Source organism: Pinus tabuliformis, chromosome 4_2 (genome assembly GCF_031772625.1).
Source record: "Pinus tabuliformis cultivar Carrire ecotype Pingquan chromosome 4_2, CPIR1, whole genome shotgun sequence".
NCBI lineage: Eukaryota > Viridiplantae > Streptophyta > Pinopsida > Pinales > Pinaceae > Pinus > Pinus tabuliformis.
The window spans coordinates 1,144,526,250-1,144,542,272 of record NC_142304.1 but is presented as its reverse complement, the minus strand read 5'-3'; the positions used below and the strand labels follow the sequence as shown (position 1 = coordinate 1,144,542,272).

Sequence of the window (16,023 nt, the reverse complement as noted above, 5' to 3'; positions counted from 1 at the left end):
AGTGCTTATTGCGAGGCTTCACAGGAAAAGACCGAATACACTTACCAGATGAAAAAACAATTTGTCTCATAAACTATCTTTAACCTCATAAACAATAAAATAATTTTCTTTTTTTCTTTCTAACATACCTCCAATTACTTAAACTCACCTAGCATAAAAACCAAAAAAAAAATTCCTTCAACAAAAATTAACATGAGTCTGATAACATAAACTCACATAACATAAAAACAAGATTTAAAATCCTGTAACAAAAAAATCCTTCAACAAAAATTCAACACCTGGTGAATCCTATTTTTATATTAAAAGAAAAAATCAAATCCTTCAACAAAAATTCAACACCTGGTGAATCCATTATCATTGTTTCTGTGACGATACTCACTGTCAACGAACACCGCATTAGACCACTTTCACTTTCTCAAAGAATATATCATGAACATTCCCAAGAAATTTCAAACAGTAATTAATAATTTCAACTATTTTTTTCCAAGTCCACCAAGCAGATACCTTCCAATGTATTCCAATCCTCCCCAAACACAAATGCAAATTCGTGCAAATCTATTCTGATTTGGGTTTCATTTGGTTGGCGATCTTTTCTTTGCATGACCACCACTTAGTTGTTTACTGTTTTACTTTGGGTCTACAAAGGGCAGAGGCCGACGAGAACGAAGGACATTGTCCGCTGAGCGAAACGAGAAGAAATAAAAGGGAGCGAGGTGGCCTCAGCAGTCCTCTTTCAACGGCGTCGGATCCAGGCCAGTAGACTCTTATCTCAATTTTGCTGGGAGCTTCAAGGCGTCTGTTTTCACCTTCTCAGTCCTCGTTCTCGTCAAGGTTTTTGATCCTTCCCAGTCGTGGTTTATGAGGCAAGTTGGGTTCAGACTGCCCTTTAACTTGGGCTAAAATAATATAGTTGGAAGGCTGTAGGTTTCTATGTTATTGCTTGTTAGGGTTTAAGCTTTTCTTTCATTTTCAAGTGCAAATGGAATTTTTGGTGACTATTTGGACCAGGAATTGGGATATGTTTGTGGGTTTTGAGCGATCGGTTGTGGGTAGCTCTCCTTTTTTCCCCGATTGAGAACTTTTTCATCTCTGGTAATAGCCCCGTGTCTGGTTTTATGAGGGTTGGTTTGGAGGGTAGATAATTATTTCCCTGTCAAGTTTGCTCTTAGATATATATACATTATCTGGGATCTTGTATGGGTTGTTGTACTCCTTTTACTTTCTTTCTGTACTTCAGTATTTTTGCGTATGCTGCTACCATCTGGGACACACATATATAAACAGACCCACACACAGGTCTGTATGCATAATTTGATTTCAAATGTAGATGTGATATGGGTTTGGTGAGATCTGAGATAGTCTTGTGATCTGGTTATATAAGCAGTTTTTTTTATAGATAAATTCCTGAGGAGAGAACGATTATGAAAGAGCATTAGATGCAGCCCTTTTTTTAATTTTTTTTTCTCCGTATTAGAGTTTATCTGTATATTATATACATTATCTTACCAGAAGTTTGGCAGCCTGCTTCCAACTTCTTGTGATTCAGTTGATTTCCTAGGAGGGTCTTTTGTTGATTTGGTTCTGAAGATAATATATACGCCGAACCCCAGACAGGTGTGCTAGGATAAAGAGCTCATCAAGATTTAGAAACTAACTAAAAATGGAGAAGAGGATATATTAGTAAGCTATTCTTAATTTTTAATCAATTCTGCATATTTATTAGCTCTCTCTCCTGGTAGGCCTTGATTGGGGTTTGGCGTGATAGGATCTAACTTTTGTGCGAATGTGCATTTGACGTGGATCTTCTTTTGTTCCATGGTCTGATCATATATATATATATATATATATATATATATATTCCAGATAGATTCATCTTCTCTTCAACTGTGATAATTTTCTGTCATTAAAAGTTTCTAAGCCCTGGTTTGTTGTTTTGATCCACATATATTATTCTAAATGCGGGTTTCACTCTGTCTCACACACACGCATAGATGGATTGATATATCTATATATAGATAGATAGATAGACAGTTGGAAGTACTTCTAGAAACATGCCATTTGGGTGGGGCAGACGATAGGAAAAATGGAACGCTGGTTCCAGTAGGTTAGCGTGCTGCAGGACCGTGCGTTGACATGGTATATAAAGTACTAGAGCGACCACCCGAATGAGGGAATAGCGGCGATCCAGGATGCATTAAACAAAGAATTTAGCCGGCCAAAATCAGATACGCAGTCGATCATCGGGTTCAATGAGATCGGGATGCTACTTGGTGAAACCACGTGGGATCTGGATCAGACATTGAAGAGTACAATCTGCGAGGCCAACATGACTCTGACAGAGGTGCAACACTGCGCGTGGTTTGTGGCGTCTTTGACACCACATTTGAGGACGGCGCTATCACAACAAAAGATCTCAACCCAATCTGAAGCATTAGAGACAGCAATGAGGTTGCATGAAACTCCAATACAGGATCCGAGGTTGGGAGTTCAGCAAATCCACGCGCAACTACAAAACCTATGCTTGGAGATGCAAAGTTTGAAACAAGATAGGACGCCCCGACCGGTGGCGTGTGAAGAAAGTGTGATGCATCAAATGCAAAGGCCAAGGTCACGACAAGGACCGCTGCCCTGTATTCGCAAACTATGTTGGCTCAACCCTCCATCAATCTTACCGGTGAATTAAGGCTCTGCTGGCCTTTTTCCTTTTCTTTTTGTAAAAGGTCTTGTTGTTCTTTTTATGAAAAACGTAATTACATAGTCAGATGCACATTCCATTTGAGCTCCTTGAGCCTGTCCAAAAAGTCCTACTGAAAGACGGAACGGACAGAAAAAGGAAACAACAACTCAAGATTAAGGACAATATAAATTATATCCAAGGCTCAGATGCACATTCCATTTGAGCTCCTTGAGCCTGTCCAAAAAGTCCTACTGAAAGACGGAACGGACAGAAAAAGGAAACAACAACTCAAGATTAAGGACAATATAAATTATATCCAAGGCTCTGCTGACCTTTTTCTTATATTTGGGGCCTGTTTTTTTTTAAACTTGTGTTATGTTATTGACTTGGGAAAATATTTTTGAATCAATACCCATTTTTTTTCCTTCCTTTCAGAGCTTTTGGGGCTGGTTTTAAAGTGTATGCTCTTAGATTACCTGAAAGCAGATTTGTGCATCAAACCCATAAAAAAATGTACTTGATGTGGATTCTCATTTTCTCTTACTGTATGATATAATTGTATTGTCTTTTTCTTTTTTGCTGCCATTCAGAGTATGATAATCACATATCTATTTTGTTTTCTGCCATTCATAGTCTTTGGGACCTGGTTCTGTTCAAAGTATATTCTTCCAGATGTGGGTGTAAAATTTAAGCAATAATTACTGACAATGAGATCAAGTGATTTAACAGGCTTAAACAGTGCATGTTATTGTTATCATAGATGGGATCTTGAGAATGGAGAATACATTTGGGGCTGGTTTTAAAGCGTATGCTCTTAGATTACTTGAAAGCAGATTTGTGCATCAAACCCATAAAAATTGTACTTGATGTGAATTCTCATTTTCTCTCACTGTATGATATAATTGTATTGTCTTTTTCTTTTTTGCTGCCATTCAGGGTATGATAATCACATATCCATTTTGTTTCTGCCATTCATAGTCTTTGGGACCTGGTTCTGTTATAATCTTCCAGATGTGGGTGTAAAATTTAAGCAATAATTACTGACAATGAGGTCAAGTGATTCAACAGACTTAAACAGTGCATGTTATTGTTTTCATAGATGGGATCTTGACAATAGAGAATACATTTTGCATTAGCATAATGTTCAACTTTTTTCAAATGATAGATACAGTGACCATAGTTGTAAGGTTCAGAGGATTTTCTTTGTGATTATTCTGTAGTTTGTATATCTTCTAACTATGATGTTGCAATGATTTGAAGGGTTGTAAACTTAGAATATAACCAAACAGTAGTCTTCAATTAATTTCAGTCTTAATCAATGCTGATAAATTTCATTGTATAATGAATTTAAACTGTTCACAGTTCAGTGGATTTTTTGTTATAACCTTTAAGAATATTCAATTATTTTTTCTTGAATGTTTTGTTAGTTTTTAATGTTTAGTTTCTTTAACTGATCGTTAAATGTTGTTGTTTTGTCTTATTATTCTGCAGCTCGAAGGAGAGACCCACTCTTGGGTACGTTTATTTTACTCCTAAATAGCTGTTCTCTGTTTGTTTATTACGATATAGTTTACATATACAAGTTAGTGAATCATACTTAGCGTGAATATAAAGATGTCTTTTTCATATTTTAAATACATACCACGAAAGATAGCCAGCCAAAGAAAGGGAGTAATGCAACTCTTCTTTAGAGATGGTATCCCTGATATCTAATTTTGTTTATTGTCTTTTTTTCTTGTTTCAAGTTCATTTCATGATAAACAAAAGCAAAAAGAAGCTAACTGTGTTAGGAAAATACCCCGTAGCAATGGATGGATTTAATGAATTGCTTATGAACTGTGTGATTTTTGGATTCATGGTAATAGTTAGTTACTTTTTATTGAGACCTATCCGTTATGTCACTTTTAAGTTTTAAAAATTGATCAAATTTATTTATTTAATATTCTGCAATTGGCAGTACTGATTCCTTATATTCTGTTTCCGATGTCTTTGAGGTTGTTTATTCAGATCTTATTTTGTAATTACACTTGAACTGGTAGGCAATAAAATCTCAGCTTGTCTAAAGATACACAAGTTGTCCTTATTCTTGAGTTGCTTGATGCTGTTATGGTCTCTGATAGTTTGGTGACTCGTGCAGCGGTGCGCGGATTAAGACCCGCAAGCGGAACATAGCAGCTCCCTTAGACCCCACGACATTTGCGGATGCAGTGGTCCAAATCTACCTCGAGCATGAGGGTGACTTGGTATGTTGTTTAAATGAAACTTTACATCTTTGAAATGCTTTATGTCTCACCTTCAACAAATGGGGAAGTTAGTTGCACATTGTAATAAAATAAAAAAGATTTGTTAACTGGAAATGGTACACATTATTATCATGATCAATAAAACTAAAACTAAGAAAATTGTAACCCCAACTAAAAGGCATTTATTTTTTGCAGGAACTCGTTGCCAAGAGCATTGAATCCTCAGATCTTGACTTCTCAAGATACGGCGATACCTTTTTTGAGGTTAGGATTTGTTCTTTTTGTTTGTTATGCTTCTATATTGGACTTATGACTGGCTGTTTGGGTAATTGCATTGAAGCCGATGTCTGAGTAATGTCTGAGGTTAGGTCTTATTTTTTAGTTGGACATCCTTAACTTTTTGGCTATATGGTTCCCTTGTCTGTTGGATGTTTTGCACACATATCCTGATAGACTGTGTTATAAGTTGGAGAGCCCTAAAGTACAAGTTCGCTTTTAAGGAGTTAGCTCCATATAGTACATGTAAGCTGTGGAACCAACGAGGCCCTTCTTCAAAGGTTTGGACATGTTTTGAGTCTGCCTAGTCCTTTGAGAGTGATTTCATGATCATCTTGGTTTTTAGATTGGGTAATTGCATTGGAGCGGATGTCTGTGATTACTGTCTTTGAGGTTTAGTTTTCTTTTAGTTGGACATCCTTACCTTTTTGGCTATATGTTTCCATGCCCTTGTCTGTTGGATGTTTTGCACACATATCCTGATAGACTGTGTTATAATTTGAAGAGCCCTAAAGTATAAGGTTGCTGACAAGGAGTTGCCTTCATATAGTACAAGTAGGTTGTGTAACCAACGTGGCCATTTTTCAAAGGTTTGGACATGTTTTGAGTCTGCCTGCCTAGCCCTTTGATAGTTACATGATCATCTTGGTTTTTATATTAATTTCTTGCTGTGGTTGGTCGAGTAGGTCCATATGGAAATAATCCATTGATAGTTTGATACCTAAAACAAAATCTACTCCAACATTTGCGAGTCTTCCATGGTAGGGTTCCACCCTGTGCACTGCACCTTCACACTTAATGCTGATGAAGAAGTGTTCAAAAAGCCCAAATGCTCAGCCTGTTTCTCATCAGGAATGTTTAATGTGCTACTGGGATCAAGTATAACATTTAAATTTTACACACCAATTTTTTAATATGTGCATAAAACTTGAAGGTATCAACTTTACCCAAACCATTGATTGTAGCAAAGGAAACCAAGGGTTCTATTGTTTCTAATGATGGAAGGAATAGGTTTTGTGACCTGGATTCATTATTTTGTTCTTCCAAGAAGAGTATGAGTTTCCTCTGCATGTTCATATTTAGAGTTGAGTTGGTGTAGGTTGTTTCCATAAAAGCTTTTAGAGTGTTGGAAATGTGGCCCTTAAACTAGGGTCTAGAGCATTTACAACATAGGTTTGATTTGTGGGGCGGTGGGAGTGGTTTGGGTTGGTTGATGGCAGGTAGAGGCTTTGATTTATGGCATGTAATGCTTTCCCTCTTCCTTGGGCTTTGATTTGTGTCATTTCATACTTTCCCTCTTCATTGGCCCTCCTTTTTTAAAAGAGGCAGGTTGAGATATTTTTACCTCAATCTTGAATTCTATCCTGACATTTGAAATATAGATGTCCCACACTAAATCTGCATAGTTTGGTCTTGGACTATAATTGATTATCAATTTAGCTATTAATTGTTCAAAGAAGTTATTTTCTGTAAAATTATAATGAGCTATTAATGCTGATGTTCATTGACATATAGGTGGTCTTCATTGGAGGTCGCACACAACCGGGTACCATAAAACCTGAAGAAGGGGATCGGCATCCTTATGCTGTTTTGAATTGTGAACCTGCAAGGCAGAATATCTTGCCATCTGTTCTGTATATACAGAAGATACTTCACAGGAGGCCTTTCCTCATCAAGAATCTTGAAAATGTTATGCGAAGGTTTTTACAGTCCCTTGAGCTTTTTGAGGACAATGAAAGGAAAAAACTTGCAATTTTTACTGCACTCACTTTCTCTCAGAAATTATCTGGGCTTCCACCAGAAACTGTTTTTCAACCTCTTCTCAAAGACAACCTTGTTTCGAAGGGGATTGTACTTTCATTCATCACAGATTTTTTCAAGGAGTATCTGGTTGAAAACAGTCTTGATGATCTCATAGCATTGCTGAAGCGAGGGAAGATAGAAGATAATCTTCTTGATTTGTTCCCAATACAGAAACGCACCACTGAAGCTTTTGCAGAACACTTCAGGTGGGGAAACTTTTTTGTTGGAACCAAACTGTCTACTTAAAGTTGCAGCTATTTGCTGTTGATTGCTACTAACATGTGTCTTTTGGATTTTTTGTGTGGCAGTAAGGAGGGTTTGGGCGCTCTTGTCGAATATAATGAAAAGAAAATGTTTGATGTGAAATTAAAGGACATGAAGAGTTCATTAACAACTTTGATTGCAGAGAACGCTGATATTTCGGAAGTCATTGAAACTGTAAAGCAGCGTCATAAAGAGTCAAAGTTACCTGATATTGAAGTAGTGCGTATCTTATGGGATGCTATTATGGATGCTGTACAGTGGTCTGGCAAAAACCAGCAACAAAATTCAAATTTGGCGTTGCGTCAAGTTAGTATTTAATCTTTTCTCAGTGTAGTATCTTTTGTTTTCCCCATGTTTTGTGCCTCATCATATCATGAACAATTTAAAGGATTTTTACTGAATTTTGAGTAGTATTTTCTTCTTGTTAAGTGTTTAATATGTTTACAACTTCTAGTCAATAGTAGAATCTAATGGGAAAATGGCTCTATGCATAACTGTTTGAAGTTCTTCCCCATGGCTTGCATTTTGATACTTTTAATAATTATGTTTTGTTTTTTACGCACTTTGATTTTTTCATTGATGTGTGAGAAAATAGAATATTTCAATTTCATAGACATCATTTGTTAAAATTTAAATGCAATTGTGGATACTTTGTTTCTTGCTCTGGAAATCTTGTTTTTGTTTCTTGCATGTTTGTTTTGTTTTATTGATGTATATATAAATATTTTTAACAGACTATCAATTCAGTAGATATTTTTATTGGAAATCAATTGCAGAATTTATACAGATGCAGCATTAAATCCTTCAACCTGTATTTCCATTAAGGTTTCATCGAATGTAAAAACTGTGCATGTCTTTTCTTGGCCATAAATATGGTTACACTGGCTTTTCTCACATATGATGCATTTTTTAAAGTATTTAGTTAATGTGTTTTCATTTGATCTCACTTGGAATTCACAAGGCAATAATTTGTCCATGCTTGGCAATAATTGGATGTTAATTCCATTTTCCATCAAAAGTGCTTCAAGGATCAAACTTAACAGTCAGCATGCATTTAATGTGGCAAGACTCAAGAGATATCTCCTTTGGCTTGAGGGAATTATTATCTTGCATTTGCATTGCTTGTATGTAGTCTGTGGAGATTACTTATGCATGCAATGTCTGTATCCATGGTTTTCCGTACATAATGTACTTTTCTTTCCCATGGAAAACTTACCTGGGGAAATCCTTGAGGGGATTCCTCACATTTCTGTTAATGGTGGCCAGGGTCAATGCTGCAGATGTATAACATGTACTCCTAACCCAGAGGGACTTGACTTGAACCCATGACCTCACTGCCTTAAACCTGGTTGGTTCAAACTTATTGAGCTAACCCACTGGGTTAACATAATGTACTTATTTAACTTCTGTGTGCAATATTTCTAATGATGGTTATCCATCTGGCATGAATTTTCTTATTTTGCATGTAAAATGACAGTATCTGTTGTCTTTTTGCTGGCATTTGGAATTCAATAGTTTTCTTGTTATTTTATTTTGAGTCTTAACAGTTCAGTTATTTGAAGTTTTGTACATTTTTTTTGGAAACTGTATGAAGCTTACATATTTTACTAAAATGATTCTCTACTTTGTTGAATTATCAGGTTAAGACATGGGCAAAACTCCTTGACAGTTTCTGTACAACTGCAAAACTACAGTTGGAGATAATGTACAAGATTCAAATTCAATGTTATGAGGATGCTAAACTCATGAAACTGTTTCCTGAAATTGTGAGGTCTCTCTATGATGAGGAAGTTCTTGCTGAAGATACTATTCTGATGTGGTTTTGCAAAGGCAGTAACCCAAAGGGCAGGTATTAACAGCCTAACATTTATTTATTCTTTGGTTTTTAACCCTTTTGTTATGTAGAAATGCAATTAATTCAGGTTTAGACAAATCTAATTGTATGATTTAGAGAATTCTGAACTCTAATAAGTGAGACTTACAATGCCCGATTAAGCAACTTTTGGGATTTCAAAAGCAAATACTGTTCTTTTAGTTTGAGTTTTTTCAGGGTGAAAATAAGATCTGCTGTGATTTTGGGTATTTTCAGGCAAACCTTTGTGAAGTCACTGGAGCCTTTTGTGAAATGGTTGGAGGAAGCTGAAGAAGAAGAATAATGTGAACTTATATTAGAAGCTTAATTATGACTACAATATTGTGGGGGTTAGGATGTTGGTTGCAACTCTTATATGTTGTGTTCACTGGGTATATCAACTGCTTTACATAGATAATCAGTTTTCTATTGACAATTTATGAGATCCTACTGCTATACTTATGGAGCATGGTGTGCTAGCAGAAATACTTTAATTGGATTCTATTGGAATTTGCATTGCATATAAATTTATAATCGTTGTTTAGTATCTATCATTTCTCTTGTGATTTGATTCTTTTGGATGTGTTTGCAACTTAAATGCTTCTCTTATGCATCCTTGATGAACTAAGAAGCTTCTCTTTAATTTCGAGGCACAGAGTTCATTATTGTCTATTTTAATCTAGAAACACTTTTTATTGAGATGTTTAGGTTATTGTACTTTAGATTCCACTTGTTCCAAGACGCATCATATCCTTGAGACATTCTCACATGTTTTTCTGCAACATGTGGAGTTGTTTATAAGATCATATGCTTGTCTTGAAATCCATTCAAAATGTGCCTCTGGCCACGTTATTCATTGTGTAGCATTCTACTAATTTATTTCAGTGCGCTCCTAAATTCTATATGGTAACTATATTGACTCCAGATTCTTGAGAGGGTTTCATTTGATTTATTATATTCTTATGCAAGTTTTCCTTATTGAAAAACAAAGGGTTCCAGTATCATAAAACGAAAAAAATCTCATCTCTAAATGCTATTGTTGAGTTGGAATTCTTGTACCATCTTGTAGCACCAATTGATTTGGTCTGCCCATATGTTCAGGTCCTGGCACTCATTTTGAATGCCAAAATTGACGGGGATTCCAAGGCTCTCATTGTTTAAGGCCTATTTGCCTATCTATGGATTGCCCTTATATTTCTCGATCAAGTTGCCAAACAGAGTGTTTTGAGTGATATATCCCAGGGCTTATTCATTTCGAACACCAAAATTGACGAGGGATTCCAAGGCTCTCATTATTTCGGGCCTATTTGCCTATCTATGGATTTTTCAATTTTCATTGAATTCTCTAAGTACCCATTATTTTCAAATCAATTGTCAAAAATCTGGTAATCAAAAATGCCAAAATTGACGAGGGATTCCAAGGCTCTCATTATTTCGGGCCTATTTGCCTATCTATGGATTTTTCAATTTTCATTGAATTCTCTAAGTACCCTATTTTCAAATCAATTGTCAAAAATCTGGTAATCAACTTCTCAAGTATTTGGCGTTATGATCCTATTGCTGAAGTAAAATAGTCTACGAAACCTTTCCAAGTCTTTTTATTAAAACCTAAATCAAATATCTTCCCGTTGATCGATAAAATCATTTTTTTTAATCGTTGTTGCCCTTTATTTATACGGAGATGGCTATAACCTCTTTGTGAGGAAAATGGAGCACGTCCTCACTATTCTTAACAAATGTGTATACTGAAATATATTTGTCCTTCCAAGGTAGGTAGGTGCAACATCTTATTTTGGACTGACCACCTTTTAAGTTTATCTACCTCGTGTATCATTATTTGCACATTGTACACCTTCGTCAATTGCAGGTCTTTGAGATTCTGTGTCTCGCCATTTTCAGTTGTAGAACCATCATCAAGGATGACAAGTGAAAAGGGAACATTTAAACCAAGGGAAACTATCATTTTACATTTGAACCAGGCGAAACTATCATTTCGGATAACAAATGGAAAAGTGAGCACTTAATTTGGAGAACCGTTATCAAGGATGACAAGTGGAAAGGGAACCTTGGAACCAAGGGAAAACATCATTTAGGATAACAACCGGAAAGCGAGCACTTAAACAAGGAATTGAAGATTCTGTAAGATGGGTTATGTTTCCATTTTTGTTATGATCAAATATCTCGCTTGGGATCCTTTTTAAATTATAAGATCTATGTTATAGTCAAATTTTGTTCTAAAATCATTAGGATGAGGGGATTTGGCTGAGTCGGGGTTTGTCCTCTTTGGAACTTTCTTGTGATAAAAGCTTTGGTTAAAGCGCATATTGATATGGATCTTGACATTGAGTGGCAGGCTTCCTTCCCTTCGAATGCTTCGAGGCACAGTTCTATGATATATACAAATGAGATAATGTCATTCTCTCTCATCTTTCAGATGATTGATTATTCTCTAGTTTATGATATAGACTTTTATGTGTATGAATCCTTTTAAGGAGAGTATTGATCCCAAAGGTCAAACAACAATGATTGAATGAAAATTACAATGGGTTGACTACATGATGTGAAGAACCATAGTTTATTTAGGGGAAGAAGATTGTTGTGACATAGATAAGTAAGATGGTCTCCCATAGTTTGGTTCTTGGCCCCCAATAACTTGCATGGTCTAGTGTTTTACTCCCTTGTCTTCTCTTCTTTTTCTTGGACTTTCTCTTCCTATTCCTATTAGACTTTTGGGGTACTCGTTAAGAGTAAGTGGAGCATTTCCATCGGAGGAGGTAAAGGATGAAGAATCGATTTAATTTACAAATAAATCAACATGTTCAATTTGGTTCGATGCTTTAAACACAAGATGCTTATTTGCGCTCTATTAGGAGCATTCTAGACATCTGGAGTGGAAATCAAACAAAGTGCTAGTCAAACAGTGAATTTAAGGAGATCCAAAAGAGCCATAAGAAGGGCACCAAAATATTCAAACAAATGAAATGTACAAGGGTTCAATTGTAATCAACCATGTTTGTAAAAGACGTCAAAATTTAGGCAAGCAAACACTCTCTTCCAAAAGTCGGTTTAGGGTGGTCAAGTATAGACTCCAATTATAAAGTGTTGAAAAGGGTCTTTCATCGTCCATTTGGGATGATGAAGGACAAGAGACAATTATGATTACTCTTGTGCAACAATCACCAAAAGTGCAAGTACCCACATGAAGGTGAACACCCTCTAGGGAAGTTGAGACGAATGCTGTGTGTTTGTTATAGGGGTCACAAGTGCCTTTTACTTGTAGTCGTCGCAATCTATCAAAAACAATTAGTGTTAACACTCCATGGTTGGTGGTTGGGTGGAACAATCTTGAGTTAGGGGTAGGAAATACATGATTGCATTTTATACTCTGTCAACTGAGGACCTTGCTAATTTTGCCAAAAGCTTTTGTTTTACATAAGCTTAATTTCATGTTTAACACTTGTGTGAGGTATGCTTTTTTTTCTACCAATGGATTTTATGAAAAATCAATGATTGCATTGGGATGTGTTCTACAACCTAGCATGGTGGAGATGTAGTGGAGCATGAGATGAGATATTGCATTGAAGCAATTGAATTCAATTCGTCATATTGCAATTTTGTTTTTATTATTATTATTAAAATCTCAAATAATTTTCTACAATTTTTTTATAATATGCATATTACATTAATATATATATATTTTTATAATATGCATATTGCATTAAAATAAATTTAAATAATGATGATTTACTTGTTCACATTTAATTAATAGATATATAATTAGAAATAAGAATACTTTTTATACATAAAAAAGAAAAATACTCAAAATATAAATAGTAACTATAAATGGATAACATTTTACCATATAAATTAAATAATAATGATTCATATTCATAATCATCATATTTTATAATTTTATATTTAAATTTAATTAATAAATATATAAAAATTTAATACTTCAAATAAACTTTTTTTGATAATGCCAAGTAAGAGTTTAATCAAAATTCTTTAACATTTTTTTTTTAATCTTAAAAAAGAAGTGAGCAATATTTCTAGTTCTATTGACTTAAACGATAAAGAAGGGTGGTAGAGAAAAATATTTTGAATATTAGATCAAATGCGAGTATAAGATGAACAATTTAAAAGAAAGTGTTTTTCATTTCCGTTCTTATTTAAATTGCATAGGTATAAACTCTGTCATCCTATGGGGTGTTAGGAATTGACCAACACCCAATTAACTATGAAGCTCATAAAAATTAATGTGATTAAAATAACAATAAAAATAAAGTAATTGAGATTAAAATTTTTCTTACTCTTTCACTTTCCATTGTGTAGGCGTTGTAGAATTTACTCAATTATTAATATGAATTGATATGTAACATCTAAAAATATTAATAAAAAAATTTCAATGTGGTTTATAAATAAAATATTTCAATGTGTAAAATATTGTTATGTTCTAAAACTGCTTTTGCTTGGCTAAGTGCTTGTTTTTATCGGATGTAAGGAAACAAGTCAACAACCCAAAACCCAGAGGCATTTGGCAAGAGTGAAAATTTGGCCCCTTACAGACCACCAATTGACGAGTAATTATAGGTGGTGTGGTTTTCTTTGAATAACAATGATGAGTCAACCTTAGGCAATGATGACTTTCCCCATTATTGGTTTGAAAATTGAGTTATGATAGGTTTTCCCATTGTTTAATATATATATATATATATATATATATATATATATGCTTTTTTAATTGAAGGCATAATGGAGATTTGTAATTATTTCAATGTTTAATATGGAGTCGACTTCTAACATTTTAACACATACACTCACACATTGTCCCCACTATTGGTTTGAAAATTGAGTTATGATAGGTTTTCCCACTGTTTAATATGTGTGTGTGCGCGCGCTTTTTAATTGAAGGCATGAGGGAGATTTGTAATTATTTCAATGTTTAGTATGGAATTATATGAAACAAATCAAAATAAGAATTACTTATAATTAAATCATTTTATTAGTGTGATACTCAAAATGAAGGAAATGTGTAACTTGTTCCATGCTCAGCGTGGAGTTGCATGGAGTTGACACACATGCACACACACACACACACATTAAACCAACGTAGATCCATGCTGTTCCCATATCTAGTAATTGTCAAGAGAGATCAAATTTCTAGAGGCCCTAATCTTTATTCAAACTTGCATTTCAAGATGTTTGATCCCTCGGTGCTTGATAGATCTAGGGTTCACATGGATCTATGTTGAGAATAATCTAATTGTAAGGTCATGGCTAAGTTAGACACCAAATTGGTGTATAAGACCCTTTATATGTGGGACAAGGAACCCACAAACATAGTATTTAATTGTCCTAGTTTAAGTATTTTTAACCTTGGAAATTGAGTCTCCAAATACAACCAAAGCCTTAAGTTTTAGATTATTGATTGTTTTCTATCAAAGAAAATCTCTGGATTGAAATTGTTTTAGATTGAAATTGATTTTATTGACATTTTTATTGAGAGCGATGCATAAATGAGAAAAATATGATATTCTCAAATGAAAAAATACAAAAAAAGTAATTGTCAATGGTAACACTACTTGAAAATACTTGAATTCAAAAAACCTATAAAAAGCATAAAAATCAAGTAAACGTTTTTAAATGTTATGTAATGTTTTAAAAATATAATTCAAATGAACGCAAACAATTCTTTTTCATTTTCATGAATATTTCTTATAAGTGTAATCATTTCCAAATCAAACTTTTTAAAAGATTCCTAGAAATGAGCCAAAGAAAATATTTTTGTATTTTGCATATACAATTTTATATTTCACATAAATTAATGTCAAACCTGTGGAATATGTCAAATTTCTCGAATTGAGAATTAGATCTTTCAATTTTGTAGAAAATATTAAAATAGGGGAAGTAAATCTTAGGTTTTCAAAGATTTTTAATTTATAGGAAATATTTGCAAATCTTCAAAATACAATGTACATTGTTGAGAGGTTGCTTTAAAGAAATCTATGTGTCTATGGATTCTTTGAAAGAAAGATGTAGGCACTTATCAATGCACTAACTTGGAAGAGAAAAAATTCCAAAAGATAAGCTAGGAAATACAATATTTTAGTTCTATACCAACAATAGGGAAAATTACAAGATAAATTAGACCAAGCTTAGAAAGTTGGGAAACTAGAGTAAATAAAACTTACGAGGAAGAATTCACACATTTATTCCCAATGGAGTTGCCCTTTTTGTTTTAAGGAAAAGTCCTAGTGACTAGAATTGAATCACTAACATAATGAATTAAAGAACACTAACTACTTTTTAAGATCAATGGGTCATTACAATATATACTACATAAGGTAAGATGACAGAAAACCACATGATCAAATGGCTAATCCATTTCTCATAGTTCTAACCTCAACCCACAAAACATAGAACATGTCTCCTTCAAATCCAATTAAGAATATAAACATGAATTATGATAAATATTTAATACAATAACATAATTTGATAATATATTGATTCTTACTAACATTAGGGAGTTCATTTATCTTCAAATCATAAATCAAAAGTAAATAATCAATCATATTGCAAAATGGTCCCTGAGGAGGGATATTAATTTAATGTGTACAACAAATAAAACTTTACACTTGATTTATGATGTTGGTGCCTTGCTCCCTAACTCCGAGTTCCTCTTATATAGACTACTCATCTACTTATTCCACTTATTATCTTCAACTTCACTATGGTTGAGAAAACTAAGAAATGTTTTGACCCAACTTAAAACTAAAACAAGCTCAGAACTTGGGGGCTTTAATGAGGGGAAAGCAATTATAATCCAAGGTTGAGATTTTAAGAATTATCCTAGTATATCCATGCTCTTGATGGTCTCTTCCCTCTTCGGATAACAAATAACTCATATA

At 34.2% G+C, this 16,023-nt stretch overlaps 1 protein-coding gene across 1 annotated transcript; it reads left to right on the top strand.

Moving 5' to 3' along the window:
- Positions 1-633: 633 nt before the first annotated feature.
- On the top strand, positions 634-9,664 carry LOC149173718 (uncharacterized). The gene is made up of 8 exons (XM_089424712.1): positions 634-863; positions 4,169-4,192; positions 4,815-4,920; positions 5,116-5,184; positions 6,712-7,205; positions 7,308-7,569; positions 8,904-9,112; positions 9,353-9,664. Exons 1-8 carry the CDS (start codon positions 859-861, stop codon positions 9,417-9,419), a joined length of 1,236 nt encoding a protein of 411 aa, XP_089280838.1. The 5' UTR covers positions 634-858; the 3' UTR covers positions 9,420-9,664.
- Positions 9,665-16,023: the final 6,359 nt, after the last annotated feature.